The sequence below is a fragment of the Temnothorax longispinosus genome, chromosome 1 (assembly GCF_030848805.1).
Source record: "Temnothorax longispinosus isolate EJ_2023e chromosome 1, Tlon_JGU_v1, whole genome shotgun sequence".
Lineage (NCBI taxonomy): Eukaryota > Metazoa > Arthropoda > Insecta > Hymenoptera > Formicidae > Temnothorax > Temnothorax longispinosus.
This window is the reverse complement of record NC_092358.1, coordinates 5,514,710-5,532,118: the sequence shown is the minus strand read 5'-3', so window position 1 is coordinate 5,532,118 and position 17,409 is coordinate 5,514,710. Positions and strand designations below refer to the sequence as shown.

General features: G+C 36.3%; 1 protein-coding gene across 2 annotated transcripts in view; it reads right to left on the bottom strand.

Annotated features, from left to right (window-relative positions):
- The window catches only part of Vn (membrane-bound neuregulin protein vein), a 322,623-nt gene that overhangs the window by 26,112 nt on the left and 279,102 nt on the right, over positions 1-17,409 (bottom strand). The window contains exon 5 of one of the 2 annotated variants that reach the window (XR_011731578.1): positions 13,378-13,436. Coding sequence is in view for 1 of the 2 variants with exons in the window: in XM_071775335.1 (XP_071631436.1) it covers positions 13,310-13,436 (127 nt within the window). In the remaining variant the exon portion in view is untranslated. Of the gene's footprint in view, positions 1-10,662; positions 13,437-17,409 lie in introns of those variants that run through there. The other variant, XM_071775335.1, reaches the window with a different exon arrangement.

The window sequence follows — 17,409 nt, the reverse complement described above, 5'->3', positions numbered from 1 at the left end:
ACACGTGCACACCTCTTGCATTTGCACAAAGTTCCGAAGTTGGAAACGAAAAAAAAAAATAACGCGAATTTTTCTCAAATTGGAGGGAATCATGTGGGACCGCTCTCGGGACTAATTGCGAAGTTTAAAAATCAGTGACATTCAGAATTCGTCAGCGCGCGCGCACAGAGCACATACATATACACACGCACACGTATTCTCTTCACAAATTTTACTGTCCTGGATCGCGGGATGTTGGAATATTATAATACGAGAGCCCCTTAATTTGAGCACTGCGAAATTTGGAGGTCTAAAAGTTTAGTAATTCTAAAATTAAACTAATTATAACGAGAAAGTGTTCCATTAGGGAGATGAAAAATTTAAAGAGCAGATACCGTTCGGTTATAGTCTTTATGTCATTCCCGTTATTTTCACTTTTCGTTTCTGGCGGACATTTGACGTGTCGATATGACTTATCAGGTCTTGCCACATCATCTTCGGCGACTTATTACTTAGACTTAATTTGATGGTGAATATGATGGACAAGGGATCGTACGGTAAAACGAATAAAAGTGGTAGGCGATTGTACGATTAATGCGACGAGTTTAATGAGAGTGAGACACGTTATTGAGGTACGCGCTCGAAACCCGATTTCGCTTAAGATTGCCTTGGTGTTCGGCACTAATTAAGGCGCTAATGAAGAACCTCAGAGCGAACGATCGGTCTCACGAAATCCAAGGCACGCACTTCCTTCTTTCACCCTCTTCCTGCGCGAGAGTATCACCCTTGTCTTCCACCCTTCGTCGTTCACTCTCGAGTGGACCCGAGAAAGATGGATGACCGTAGAATGAGAATCAAGCCTACACGCGATGAGAAACACGTACATGTATATATAGGGTGTTCTTGAAAGAGGAAAACTTAGTTTTTGGAAAAACGATCGAACTTCGATCTTCTTTATGGAATTTGTTTCCCTTTTTTTCTTAGTGGAGATTTCATTAAGATCCTCAATTTTCGAATTAATCGAAGATAATGATCCTAATCGATTATAGATTTTGAAAGTCACAAAGCAAGTAAAGAAATTTGATTTTTTTATTAACTTAAAGCAAACTTAATAATTAAGTCATTAATATTATTCATTATAATAAAATATTAAAGTAATAATTTTATAAAATGATAATATTTGTCAAGGAAAAATTAAATCCACATTTCGAGAATAGACTTTACGAGTTCGAATCTTTTTAGGACACCCTGTATGAAGATACATTCGACGTCGCGTGCCGGCGCTTAGCTCGTTAAATAAATCATACAATACACAAATAAAGAGCTTTGTTTTAAGACAACGGTATCTTCGAGGGAACGCCTTGGTATCCTTAACGCGAAGTTGATTACCTCGGCGATAAGGGTAGAAGGCGTCGGAAGAAATCTTGAAATAAGGATCTGCTTATGACCGTGCACGAGGAATCCGTTCTATTAATGAAACTTCCGCGATCGAAGAAAATTTATTTCAGGACATTCCGTTAACTAAGTTGGCAACTGAGATTTAACCGATCTCTGAAAATAAATTGCTAAAACGAAGAGCACATAGGATTTATTATACATGAAATATCACTGTTTTTGTCTGTTTAATTTATGATGCATGCCTCTACATTGCTTAATTCTAATCGAAAGATATAATTGAGCATAATTTTCGTGTCTTTAATAATTCTCTATTGTTAATACCTAAATTATTATGACAGCTCCACCATTTGCAATTTCCTCCAATTAAATTCCGTGCACTTTTCTCTTTCTCTCTCTTCTATCTGTGCTTTCTTGCATATTTATTAAGCAATGCTTAACGCGATCATAATGTAGAGTGTAATGAATTATAAATTACACACGCTGTAGGCGAAGGAGACGGAGCTTTTGGCGAAGTTTGCGTGAATTATTTATATACATTGTTTATATTGCACATTATGATTTGCAAAGAGTTGAAATTCAAAGACTGATGTACAAAGCATTCTTTCAATTTAACGTTTGAAATGTACGTATCAGAAATTAAAATATTTAGAAAAATTGCTTCTTTGATTATTATTTATTATTTTAATATAATTTATTTGAATGAAATGATGAAATATGAAATAAATGTCTACTTTAAAAAATAGATAAAATATATGATTTTTATTTAATCTATTTTACAAATGTTTAATATTTTCTTAAAAATGACTATCTTTTGCTATCTTCTTGTCTGGATATTTTTTTAGCAAGAAATAAAGTATTTTAAAGAATTTATAATATTTAGCTTTTTGTATCAATATTTCAATTACGCTTAATTATTGCATTAACCTTTCTTTTATATAGCTTGCATTCCTTTCCATTCTCGTTTATCCCGAAATTGAGTAAACGTGCAGCCATGCATTCACATTTTCACATCTGTTCGGCCTTTTTTTTACGTCTCTTAATGGGCGATTCGCTGGCCACCGGATACTGTTAAATTTCGATTATCGACAAAGGGAACGATGGGAAGTGAAGCCAACACTGGCTTCGTGTATGTATCGCATGGAAGCGACAGAGCCAACGAGGGCCAGCAATCAATTCTCTTTTGCCGAATTAGTCCGACAATAAAACTCCCCTGGTTTCTCTCCTCGCCGCCCTTTTCCCCTTCATGCCTTCTCTGCATCGTGTCGCTGCAGGTTACACGTAGCAAGGTAACGAAGGGCGCGGGTTGAACGGGGTGAGACCCGAGCATTGAAAATTCTCTGTGATTCGGCGGAATTGATTAGTCCACCGTGCCGCACTTGCGTATTTATGCAGGCCGCCTAGTCGTTACCGCTCGTGATTTCAGTTTGCATACGAGTCGGACTAATGCACGTACAAACGCGGGCGTGAGCCCGCCAGATTATTCGCTCGTGACGATTAACAATACCGGGCGGCCGGGCTCACCCTACGGGACAAGCCCGAAGTAGTCCTCGTTGCCCGGCATTCATCGGTCCCCCGATTCCAGATTGATGGAATGTCATTGATGGAATGTCGTACGATGCGACCCGGATATCGATCGCGTGTGCGAAATGCGTAAAATGTCTCTGGAGCGAGTCAAATTGATGTCAGCTCTAATTTAAGCTGGAGTATTACTTCGATGTTTAGTAATCCGTACCTTGAAATCATTTAATTTATATATTCGCTTCTAGTCGCTATAAAATTCTCGATGTTCAACGATTTAGATTTCTGAATTCTGCATTTCTATAAAATTACATGAAAACTTTGTGATATCATATATAAGAAAGCTTGCCAATTGCATGAATTATTAAATGTACCAAATTATATTGCTTATACGCGATAAATGAACAATTAAAAAATTACGTGATAGAATCTAAAAATATATTTTTGAATATGTGAATTCAAATTTCTGCCTAAAAACGGTAGGGATTACTTTTAGGAAATGATTCCCAATGTTCGCTGTGTACAGTTTTGTTTCAATAAGCACGCCACGATGAAACATAAAGCACAGAACTCCATATTTTAGAGACCTATTAAGCTTTTTTCAGGAAATGAATAATTGTTTTCGTTAACTGCTGGTACCAATATAATAAACGGTAATGTAACTGTGAATGGCGTACTTTAAATCGGACATTATTATTTTTGGTTATTTTGCCGATCCCATTGCGTGACGGTAATATTATTATTATGGCTGTCATGTACAAAAGGCAGAACATGTCTGTCGGATTATTCGCTAGCAGAAATCGACATCCCCAGGTGATCGAATTCCCATCGGTGTGCATTGTTTTCGTTCGCGACAGCGCGTCAGTTGATCGAAAATCAACCGTACGCCAACGATTTGCCGTCCGTCGATTTGCTAAATGTTTACGCGCACTTATTATCGCCGCGAGCGAATCATAAATATTACCGTTAAATCCAGCTGTTTGAAATCGGAATTTTCGCTGTTGGTAAACCGGATGAATACTTTCTATGTCGATAAATTGCTGCTATAATCGTTGCTATTACCGCTCGAATCGATGCGCGAGGCGACCGCGTTAAAGCGATAACAGACGAACAATTAACAATCCCGAATGTTGTAATCTCTCTGTGCGCCGCGTTTTATCACGAGTATCTCTCTGTTGACGTTTTAGTTCTATGTTAATTGGACACATAATCAGGTCGAATTGAGGATTTGCAAGAATATTATTTGTGAATAATAATATGGCTCTATTAAATCGACAAAACGAAATAATTCCCAGAATTCAATTAATAATTAGTGATTGTGAGAAAGCAAAACGTTTATAGTAATAAATATTATAAATATCATATAAAAAACAAAGATCTTTACCTTACGATTTATTTATACAGATTAAGTTATGTAAACATGTAAATTTATCAGAATATGTAGGAAAAAATCAATTAAGTTTGTAACTGGTTATATTCATTAAATTCTCTCTCTCTCTCCCTCTCTCTCTCTCTCTCTCTCTCTCTCTCTCTTCTAATAATGCTCGTTGCCAAACTTTCATATCTTTAAAAAATGATTTTTGTTTCTTCCAAGTGATTAATAATACACGGAACTAGATTTTCGCATCAAAAAGTCTCTCCCATTGTTGTTTGATAAACGATAGTCTCTTTGAAATTTCGAGCTTTCAAACAGAACTCTCGAGAACATTTCTTATGAATTTTGCGGAGTCAGCATGTAGAGCCCGTGAAATGGAGACTGAATGGAAAAGCAGGGAAGGCGATATTCGCCTGGTATAGTTCCCAAGTTTCATACGTTTAAGTACTCGCAAATTTTGGGTTTCCCAATTGTCTTCGAGCTTATAGGTAGTAGCGGAGGATGCTGGGCCGGCAAGAAGGCGCAGGCGAAATATCTGAAATTCGATTTAAAGAGGAGGACACCGCGCGGCAGTGTTATAAGAAGGATCTCTGTTTCCAATAAAAGTGAACTTAGTTTTCGCGGCATAGCCAGGTTTTCGCAATCTTCTACCAGTCGTTGGCCGCTAGCCAACATCTTTGGCTGGTCCGCTCTAATTGGTTATTCGTGTTTTATTCTCTTTTACTTCACGTATTATTTCATTCCTTCACTGCGATTCTTTCCACGTATACGATATGAGAATAATTAATTAACATCACTAAGACATTGACATTAATTAAATTGAGGGAAAAACCGTCGACTCAAAGTTCTAAGTTAATTCTGATGTAATACATTAATAGAGAGTTATTTCCATCGCGCACAAGCAATGCATAATAACATGCTTTTAAATGGCAAGAGTAGAAAGAGTTGTTATATAAAAGGGTTTATATATTACTAAAATTTCGATTTCAACTGTTATCTGGGAAATTGCGCGACGTCACCTGAGGTCGAGGTTTTAATCTCGTAGATTCCCTTAGGAATTAATCTGTCAAAGATCGGGCCCATTCTCCGCACACCTTCAACGTCCGCTGTCAATTAGTCGGACGTAACTGAAGGATACTCTCGTCCCGGCACGTTCACATGTCAAGTTTCCGTCGTAGACGGAAGTTGAGCGTGAGGACCAATGGTCACGTGCATCTAATAGCGAAGGATAAATTTCGAATGAGTTTGCAGAAATTATAAAGAGTAAAATAGAGATAAATTGAAATCATACGGATTTTAATAGTTTCCAGGAATATATAAATTAATCAAATATATGATGTGTAATTATCTTGGTTATGTATTCTTTTATATTCACCATAATCTAAATTCTTATTAGAGCGCTATGCAAATGAGTTATAGATTAATAACTTTATAATCTTGGAAATTAAGTTAAATTTAAAATATATAGAATTTTTTTATATCATTTATCGATTTAGTTGCATATGTAACTTACTTTCTTAAATTAAATTTAAATAATTTAATTTATCTTTGTGTCACAGATATATGTCAAAATTCGCATTCTATATAATACGTGCTTTATGTAATGAAAACTTAAATATGTTTCGAAACTATAAGAAAAAGATATTTTACAAATAAAACTTTACGTTATGCATATGCATTATTCATAACATCTATTTTTTAAAGAAGTTCTTATCTTTGTTTTAGATATCTCGAGCAAAGTAAAGTGCAAATAACAACAAAATGACGGTAGTCCAATCAACAGTGATGGAAAACAACCATTTGAGCCGGGGCTGATATAAGAGACACGTCGGTAAGTGATAAAATTTTATAACAGAGTAAAATTTTTAAGCGCGTATTTTATCCAATATCTGGGAGAATATTTTAAAAGCATTAATATTCAATGCGGTTTTTTCCTGTGACAACTTTCGGTTTTTTGATGCATGATTGTCTTTATTAAACTTTCAGCTAATCGAATTTCGAATGTGTTTTTATCGCGCGGAGATCAACGTAAAAGTCGACTATCGACTAAAATGCTTTGTTTTCTATATTTTAAATACGCGAATTCAATTGGATTTCGATTGCATGGCAATTTCAGAGAATGGCACTTATCACCGATTAAATATAATTATCCTCTTTTTTTCTCCGCCATTATTTTGAACGTTATTCGCCGGCACAATTAATTACATTTCTCGTTAATTATCGAGACAATTAATTATTATTCGCTTTTATCGTGCTTTTCTGTGAGATCGATTACTGTTGATATTTTAAGTACTCATTGAAACGCATTTTAAGCCGTTACCACTTGCAAATTGAAGGCTGCCGATTGAAATTCTCATGAATTTTTACATAGCCATTATCCCGACGCTCGGATATTTTTTTCCTAAGCTCTTTGCGTTGTGCTCATCACTACAGCATCTCTTTCTTACGGTCAAGTTCCGCATTGATCGTATATATCTTTGGAATTCAAATTAGTTTAATAAAACTCATTGTTGCGACTGAGAAATAAATCCTCCGCGATCGCGCTGAAAACTATTTTTCTTGCCGCACCAGACAGCTTTAATATGGTGCACGTGTCGTCCATAGTATTCATACGTTTTATTCCTTCCCGCGGCGGACGTTATTGTGTGTGTTTTTCATAAAAATCTGTAGCGCACAAAAGATACCACCGTCGAGGGTGTCCAAGGATACGTAATAAAAATACGTTGGTCGGACGTAGCAAGAGCGAAGAATAAGGAAGCAGACAGCTTCGTCCGCATAAAACTAACACGCACATGATCAAATTCCCGATGAATAGGGTTTTCTTCGAATATTGCTGAGATTTCCCTTGTCATCGTCACTTTAACGTCATCGAGTCACTGTTCTTAAGTCTCTTATCTTATCAATGTTTTTGATTTAGTAAGATTAATGGCAGGGAGATTAATGGTGTTGCGACATTATCACTCTGATTTCTATTTTTATCACAGTATTATTTTTCCCATAAAATTGTTAACGTTTATATTCAACTCGTATTTTTTATATCAAGAAATATTTATTAGTTAATGAAGTAACATTTATACTTTTATTATATTAAATTTAGGTTAAAATTTTTAATTTATCTTGATTATTCCATGCATTTTATAGTTTGCCACCTGGAACCTTGACAGCATTTTTACTATGTAATTTATCTGTTTGTTAAGCTAATTATATTAATTAATATATGAAATTTACGTAATATCTTTAATGTTTTTGGAGAACTTAATATCAAAACAGAATGAACCTCTTTACATTTAATGCACATATGTAGTCAAATATTACTTTAAATATTTTTATATTTGAATATTTTCCAGAGTTCGTTAACTCTATTATATTCTTTTTAAATGTATGTTGTATTATTTCTCTCAAATATGGTGCATTTAGATATTAATTTGTACGCTAAGTATTTTATTTTATTTTCACATTTCTATCCTGTATCTTTTTATTTATGCACACTGATTTATCGGCGATGGTCATTTCTCCTAATTTATTTGTCAAATCACGAATTTACGATCGTAGTTAAACACGATTGGTTCCACCACGGCTAAGGGTGTCCGATAACGTAACACGTCCGAGAAGTTTCCGTTTCGCGGCTGATAATCAAAACTATTCGTATAACTAAATGCGCATAAGCAAAGTTTAGAGTAGGACGAGCCCGCATTTTCGATAGTTTCTACCGATAACACGATCCTTCTCAGGCCTCCCTCACCATTTTCTACTGAAGAAAGTTGCTTCCGGGGCACGAAGTTCGATTAAGAGAAGCGTTTACAAGGATCGCTGTAGGGGCAGTTCGAACTTTATGGACTATAGAGAGAGAGAAAGAGAGAGAGAGAGAGAGAGTTTTTTACGACGGGACGTGAAATACATCGCTAGGATCGAGAGTGAATATTCGTGTATTCGTCCATAGCTACTTCCCATCTAGCTCTGTTTCTCGTTTTTTTCTCTATTTCTTCTTTTCTTCCGATCTGCTTTTTAATCATACGAAATAGTTAATTTAATTATTTGGTTAAATTGATACGTTGCACATTTGTTTTTATCAGGTTGCGCGTAATTAGCTAATTACAGGATACTTTCGAAACTAAAGAAAATTAGAATTAAATTTTTCTGAAGAGAGATTATTTTTATTTATTTTTATTCATTTTTATTTATTTATTATAAAGATTCTTTTGTTTATTTGAATTAAATTGTTATTAAATTTGCAGAAGTACGCTTGATTAAATTCATAGTTATCCTACTTTTCGAAAATAACGTATATCAAAAATATTTGAATCATAAATGATTGAAAGTAAAACTCTGCTTAACATTTGCGTTCTTTAGTTTTAAATTAGAGATGAATTAATCATTTTTGGTTTATTAATTCAACATTTTTTATTTGTAGGTTTTGTCTAGATTGCGTTAGAATAATTATACTAATTTTTTGTTTTATTTTCCTTCTGCCTTCATCGAGATTATATATCATTCTTCTTGAAAGATTTATCCAGTTATAATATAGTTCTACTTTTTATATTTTTCCGTCTTGTTTGAATTGAGTTGCCGCTTTGCTTTATCACCAGCTAAACGTGAATAAATGTACATGCCGTTTTTCCCTTCGTGTTTCTGTCCCCATCAATTTTCACCCTCTTATGGTTATCCTTTGACGATTTGGAAATTTATGTCGTCCCCTTGCTTTATTTACGCATCGCTCTCCAGTTTTTCCGCAAGAAGATACTCGGAAAGCTATTTCCTCGAAAGGAGGAGTAACTTGTCCCAAAACGACTCGTCGGGATGCAATAAGATGCTGAAAGAAGCAACGAGTCATGCCTCAAGTATGAAAATTTCTCTCTGGCATTTCCTTGGAGTTCTGTTTTGTCCCAAAACATTTTTCACGTCAGAAATCTTATTTCCTGCGATTGTGATCAATGTGACGTAAATACTTCGTGGCAAAAAGCAACGTATTATTCGTAAAATACGTTTCCGCTTTTATTTAAAACTAAATATTTGGGCTTCTACTTTCTGCTTAAGCGTTTAACTTATTTTCATTTGTATTATCCCCATATGAATACACTGCCGGGCAAAAGTTTGGTATTAATTGAAAATGTCTAGTAGTATATGAAATAAAATCAAATATATGCATTATAATTAAACATATTTTATTCATTGTTTTATAATAAAATAAAAACTAATATAAAATGTTTGAAAGTTCTACAAAAAATATTTTTTACAAGATGAAAAAAGTACTTATTAGACACTAAAGAGTATTAGACACTTTTTTCGTAGCCACCTTTACATTTAACTAGATAATCTAGCTACAAGATTATTTATTTTTTCTGATAGAAGACACAACTTGACCACAGCCGTGCTATATATAATACATTTTTTTTTCAAATTAAGAAAAAATATTGAATACGGCATGAATCGGACTTTGAATAGTGTTTCATTGGAACATTTTTTAATTGTATATGTAATATTTCTCTCAAACCTTTGGCTGGCAGTGTATATTGTTCTATATTTGTGATACGCATTTTATAACTAGAATTTTAAGATGTAAAAGAAAAAATTTGTCTAATTGTATAATTTGTATAATTAATACGATGCGATGTAAATGTGCTTATAACGTCGTGAACCGAGCCAGTTAGAGAAATCCAACGACATTCGAGTGATTCGAGTCGCATTCTGCGTCAACGATTGTTGAGTCGATCAAAGGAAACTAAAATTAAATATTACGTAAACTAATGTTTAAATAATGATGAGTGCAAATTAGAACATAGCAAAATAAAAAGTACACCTACCTGTTTGAAGGCAACAAAAGAACCGACAAAAATTTTCGCCACTATATAATGAAGAGCATAATGAAGATATTTATTTAAATGAGAACTTTGAAAGAGATAAATGGCAAACAGATCATATTGAAACTGGATCATCGTATAATTTTAGATATCTCTACATTTTTTGCTCTTCATTTGCAAATACTACTCTACTAACTACCCGTTATATTTTTTATTAGAAATATAGAAATATAATAGGATAAAATGTGACATATAAATATAGCGAAAAATATGAAATTTGAGATGAACGAGATGAAAGAGAAAAGCAGGATACATAATTAAAAATTATATCTTTTGACTTTGCAAGCGTACACGTGATGTGTAAATTCGTCTTCCTTAAAATTCGATTTTCGAGATTATGCTTCATTCTGTTCCCTTTTTGTATTTGGAGAATTAGAGGCGAAAGATTTTGAGCGCTCTTTTGGCGTATCCAGTTGTCGTCAGATGAGAAACGGCGCAAACGAAAGAGTGCAGAAAGGTCAACAGAAGATTAAGAACAAAAGCGATTGCCGAGGTGGTGATGACGTTTAATCGTAAATCAATAAAATTAATGAATTAAATAAATAAATTAAAAATGTTTATACACATATTTATATATATATATATATAATATATATAATATAATATAAAACATAAATAAGGTCCCGCGCGCGCGAGACTGCTAGAGTACAGCGCGCATTTCTCGCTCCCCACCGTATTCACTCGCGCATGGGAGTCTTCGTCGAGGTTTCTGACGGATGAGATCGTTATCGGTCTCTTGACAACATTTTTTTTTCGAAGATTCGCTCGATCCAATCTCCGTCTCATCGACACGATTATATTATTACCGTTCCATTTCACAAGAACCCTCGTGAGCTTTTAATTAGAACGGAAATAAATGGATATACCGTCAATGCTCCTCCACACACATCCGTGCATTTTAAGGACGGAGAACATTTTCGAGGTCAGATCTTATTATACCTCTCAAAAACCTCTCGACCGACTGTCCCGCATCTCTATCCTCGTCGAGATGAGATTTCATGATCGCTCTCGCGAGTTCCTCTCTATTCGTTTTTACCTCTCTCTCTTTCTCTTCCTTTTATCTACCTTATGTCTCTGCTTTTAGCTAGCCTAATGCGTTACACTATCGTATTTTACATTAAATCGTTTTTGCCCTGTGGTGTCTCTCCCACGACTCCGCTCGCTGACTGGCCAATTTCCTTCTCCTCCTTTCACACCATTTTTCTACACGTATCTACGCAGTGACGAATTCCTAATTCAACAAACTTCGAAAATGCTGCTACAAAGACGTCGCTGCTGGAAGTCGTCGGTTCTCTCAGTGAAAAATTTACTTTTTCAGTTGAAATATCAGTATGTCATTATACTTCTCATTTATTTGATTATCAATTATCACATCTTTATGATCATTGAGAATACTTTTAACGATTTAACATGTTAGAAATTTAGTTCTCTAGATTACCAAAAATGTCATTAACGAGTATTAGTATTATTATTCTAATGTGTTATGCTAATAATTACGCATCAAGAATGTTTTTGCAAGACATTTTTTGATATTTTTTCAATCAACGATCATTTTATGTACTAAGCATTTTACCTGTGCTTGTTCGTATCTTCAAAATGTAAAGACGGAGAACTCATGGATTAGGATTCTCTCTCAACGCTCAATGCATTATTCCAACACTTTGCCGGCCTCCCAACAGCGACGAACATGCAACGGCTTAGTTTCCTAGCCCACCCGCGATTTCAGTAAAACCGAGCCGTGGAATAATAAAGTTGTTAAAAAAGGTCGAAGAGAAAAATAATCGGCTTGGCAAAATGCAAGTTTGATCCGTAGAAACTACTTTCGGAGGCGGCTCTCTCTTTTTCTCAAAAATAATTAATTAACTTTTCAACATTCCGTTCTCTTGTACTTTTTATATGCTTTAAGCTAGTTATTAATTCTTAAGAAAAGAGCCTTCACGGATCGAAATGTGTACTAAGACCATCATCTACGAAACCAAAAACTATACCTTTCCCTTGACCTTTTCTCACGCTTACATTGTTTCACGGTGCGGTCTTATCGAGTATCAGGGTTCGATACTCCTAGACCACTTTGACCACACATACGTCGATCGTGGCTTGATTGTGGCTTTAAGTGAAAAGAATTCGCCGATAGGAGGAGTGAGGGCCCTTCACGTCGTTCTGATCGTCTAAAGGCGACAATCCGTCGTCGTGGTCGCGTCCGTCCTTGATCGAGACCCTGGGCTCTTTGGTATTGTTCTCCCGTTCGCGCGGAGACTACGGAGAAGTGTGCGACACAAACCGCCTCTCTCGCGCACTTCCACTTGTCGTCGTTCTGGACGGTGTCTTTTTTTCCTCTAGGTCAAGCACCGCCAGTACGAATTCGCGAATAGTCGCTCGAGAGCTCTCCCCCAATGATACCGCGCCGAAAAGAGCAGTCGGGAGAGTCGAGAGATCGACGCGTCTCCTCCCTTTTTTCCTTCCCTCTTTCACACGCCGGCACACGCTCATTTGCACATTCATGATCTCTCGCACCGTCGCCCATTCTTTCTGTCATTTCCATTCTCTCTTTCTCTCGCCGAAGAACTTTCCGCGGAAGCGCGAGTAAGTATGTCGCGTAGTGACATTTTCTAGAAAAAAGTACTGGTAATAACGCTCGAAGAAGAGAAACAAGAAAAGAAAGAAGTGGGAGAGAGAGAGAGTAAAAAGGAGAAGTAAAAAAACAAAAAGATGTAGAAAGAAAATAGAAGAAATATTCACACAAGAGAAGAACGAATAAAAATATATTAGGGTGAAAAAGATAAGAAGTGAAAGAAGAAATAGAGAGAGAAAGAAGGATAATAAGGAAAGGATGTATAAGTAGCATTAGCTGTAGAAATTGAAAAAGGTACGAATGCCCGGTCCAAACTATTTTGGAACCTGTCCTTATGTAAAGTACGGAGGACCCGTCTTAATGCCCGAGATCGACGGATTCGAAATTCGTCATTTCTAATTCTTTGTCTCGACTTCTCTCCCTCGTCCAATCGTCTCGCGTCCGTGTCCCTGATTCGCCTACTTTTCTCCGTTCATACGATTTTCCCTTCCCTCTTTGGTCGCGCGTTGGCCCTCTCACGACTCTGTCCCGTGGGTTCCTACACCGCAGTACACCGCGAGGGTAGAAAAAGGTCTACTCATGGTTAAAAAGGGCCCCGCGCGATTATCGCTAGCAGTAGTACGAGGTAGAGAGTCCCAGCTTGCAGGAAAAGGGTGCCCTACGCCGGTTATACACACTTCCGGTGCTGCTGACGTCCTTCGTCTCGCACCGCAGACCCGTGAAGCCCTCCGCGCATCTGCAACAGAAAATTCGAACAAATCCGTGAACGATCAGTATCTCTCAAATATGATTACATTTTGCAAAATTGTGCAGTAAAGTGTAGACGATATAGTAAATAGAAACAATACTTTTGCCACATAGTGTGAAAAATGTTATAATTATGCTTTTCTCAAAAAGCACGAACGTGGTACGGCTTGGCTTTTAATTAATCTAATAATCTTTATCAAACGAAATTAAAATCATCATTTAGTCATTTTCTATTAATTTTCTTAATTTTAACGTTCTCTTTTTCCTTCCCCATTATTCTCCCATGAAATTAATTTTTTAAAATACCTCCACACTAAAATAGAGAGAAATCTAATTATCTAAAAATATAAAAGAAAAAAATCTATATTGTTCAATATAGAATTATGCGAATTATATCTTCATTTAACATTAGGACTGACGTGCTTAATCTCTATAATCATTTATTTTTAATCACCTTAATCCTTTATATCACCTTAATCTCTAATGACACCATCCTAACCAGACCGTCTCGTCGGCAAAATTTATCGTCCGTCTCGGGATTTTTCTTGGGAGCGTATGTGAAACGTGAGTTTCTTAATTTAACTAAATGTATGCGTCGTATCAGAATTCGCGCGACGACGTCTTTCGCGCGCGGCGGTCTGCAAAAGTGCGGGGGAGACGCGGACGGAGACGACGGAATAGCGGGGATTTCGAGGAGAGACAGGCCGATGCGTCGTTTCTTTGGAAAAATAATGTTATGCCGTCGTCGTGGCTATTTAAAGACTGCGGTTAACTAACCACGACGAGACGTTCGAAGCCACTGTGAGATTAAGAGTCCGGGCGTTCGCTCGGTGTCCGGATAAATAAATTATAGCACGACTTTTCCTCTACCAATCTTCTTCTTTCATTTTTCATTTGATTCGTAAGCCGTTCGCTCGTCTTTTAATTGCAAACGTCGCCTGTCGTTGTCTTCGTCGTATTTTCGCTGTTGTCGCGCTGTTGATTTCTGCACGTACAAGGAAATTAAATAAAAGCGCATTTCATAAAAGAATACGTACCACGCTTGTCTCATATTAATTTTTTCGAGTCTGCGAGACGTGCGTTAGATTATAAGAGTTAATCTAATTTTTAAAGTCGCGCTCGCGAGTAGACGCATAAATATCCGGTATAATAATCGCGGTCTTTTTTGGCGGAACGCGTGCGTCCGGACGTGCATCGGGCATCCTTAATCCGGCACTGCGACCGCAGTGGAAGTCCGACGTCCGGAGAGAAGTCTACCTCTGCCGTAGTGTCTGGGTGCTCGGCGGCGTGCGATAAAGCGTATTTTTGTCACGACAAATTTGGAGCGTCTGAGACTTGGCACGTCGTTTTTATTTCGCGAAATCGCACGCATAGGTAAAACGAGAGCGGGGAAGGGAGAAGCGGAAAGGAGAACAACGGAGGGAAGAATGAAGGGAGACAGAGAAAGAAAGAGAGAGTTCCAGAAGTGTCACCGCGATGAGAAGAGGGGAGATGCTGCGGGAGAGAATTACGTTCTTCGACCATGTCTTTTTGAACGTTTGAGTTTGCCCGAGTATTTGTCGTGCACATATAAGCGTCATGTTTAGACCGTATTAAAAAAAGGAAAGAGAGAGAAGAGAGATAGTGAGGAGGCACATGCTAAAAGGTTAACGCGATAAGTATACGTAAGGTCGAGTGCGAAGATCGCGATGACAATGGGTCACTTTGAACAAAATGGACAATTTATTAATGCACAATTATTGGGAGCTTGATCTAATTAGACTTTGTTATAAATATCTCGCTGAGTTGATTTGAAAATTTTTCGGCGCTGTCTTTGCCGGGATTTACGAGGGCCTACGTTAAATATACCGCGTCCCCTTCCTTTTTCCCGTTGGATTTACTGCCAAACGAAATAAAACAGCGGCGTAGATAGTACAATTTATTGTACCATTCACTTAAAGCCATTAACGTGTCCCGCTAACTTTGCTGCCCCGAGTAATTGGCCTTCCGTTGAGATTTATCGTAATCATGCGTGTATCCGCTACACCTCGGGTAACTCTTTCACCCGCCGCCGTAAAAAGGACCCTGACTCGTGAACTGAAACCCGCGAAACGTTCGTCTATTTGCGAGAATTACTTAGGTAAGACGTATATGCAGTGAAGTTTGAATTGGATAGATCCGAACTAATGCTCAGACTACGAAAAACTTGGGCTGTGTATGGAGATACGCTATAAAAAAGTTGATAAATGAAGAAAATATCGCAAATAAATGTAATGACATTTTCTATAATTGGTTATATTTTAAATCGTGTGTCATCAGACACTTTCTCAAATGATCTCCCGAGATTCGCCCTCCGTGTAATTTTGGTGAAAATTTGAGAAGTCATTGATAAAATTTATGGATATCTGTAGAAGCGTTAATCAGAGAATTTTCGCGTCCCCGTCTTTCTACTTTTATGAGCGAGCGGAAATAAAATATCCTCGACGAGAATGGTTCTGGACGGTTGTTAAAAATCCATTTTTCCCATTTTACGAGGGCGTGATTCTTGATTACATCAGCCAGTTTGCGTCATAACCAACGGCGTGTGGATCATAATGTACACTAAACGCGTAAAAAATCGTAAATTAACGTGGCTCGTTAATTCAAGATCATTGATAGAATTGCGGGGAATCCGTCAATTTCCTCCTGTATCCACTCTCTGAATGTTGATTAATGATTGCCAACGATTGACTAATTGTATGTAATTTTTATATATGTTTATGTTTAATTGTTTAACATTAATTATATAATGATTTATTTATATATCCATTTTATAAAAAAATATAATATAATTCTTCACTATTCTCATCAGTAGATTAGTTTCACTAATCCTCAGGTCATTTTAAGCATTACACGATAATTGGCGCAACCGATTAGTCGTGAAATAGCATATAATGGATAGAAATCGAGAAATCGAATATTTTACTTTATTAATAAAACGCGATATTTCTTAATTGACCTAATTATTGCTGATGACATTTGTGATAATTAAGTATATACTTTCATCTCAGAGTGACAATCCAAGATTTAATGAGATACAATTAGATGTATCCAAAAGAGACGATCGCGATCTATATTCTATAAGTGAATAATTCAGTTATACATACAAAGAAAATATAAAGTTCAACATGTACAATTTCTCCGGAAATATTATATAACTATTTAAAATTTTTTAAATTTAAAATATACATAATTTAAATTTAAGATTTCCTAATTAATGAAAATTTGCTTAAAACTTTTTCCAAAAACTTGAATTTGTCATATATTTATCCTAATTAATCTAACTGAAGATTAACGCATTAAAATTTTTTAATTTTTAGAGGTATAAGGAATAATAACTATTTTCTTCTTATTAATTATTATATTGTATTGTGCGTTACAAAAAATACTATAATTATAAATGACATCTCATATAATTAATCTGAGAGAAGTACGACAAGATGGAAATTTCCAACGTTGCTGCATTTATTAAAATCATGTGTTGACCACTTTGTTTTAACAAGATACGAGCAAAACGCGCGGCACTTCGTGAGTTAAGTTAATTTTTACAGAAAACGATGTTTTAATCACATTTAAGCCTCGCAATGGTACAATGGCGATAAGCGCCGACGAGATGCACGTTGTTCATAATAATAATTCAAAACGTTTTTCCGCGTAACACTACGGATTAAGAACAAACAAAAAACTAATTAAAACCCAGAAAATCCGCGAGAAGAGCGCGGGAGATGTTCCGACGAATGCTGTCTTTCCGCGCCAGTCTGAACAAAGTTGTCTTTCTTTCTCTCGGTATTAATTAAAAGAAGCACAGCAATCCCGAAGAAAGGCGAATCGCTTTTTCCGAGGCCCGCATTTAAACGCATCCTTAAGGAGACCGCTTTCCTTTTGTAATATTTTTTGCAACGACGGTAGAATCCTATAATTGCAGTTGCAGTAATGTCAGATAA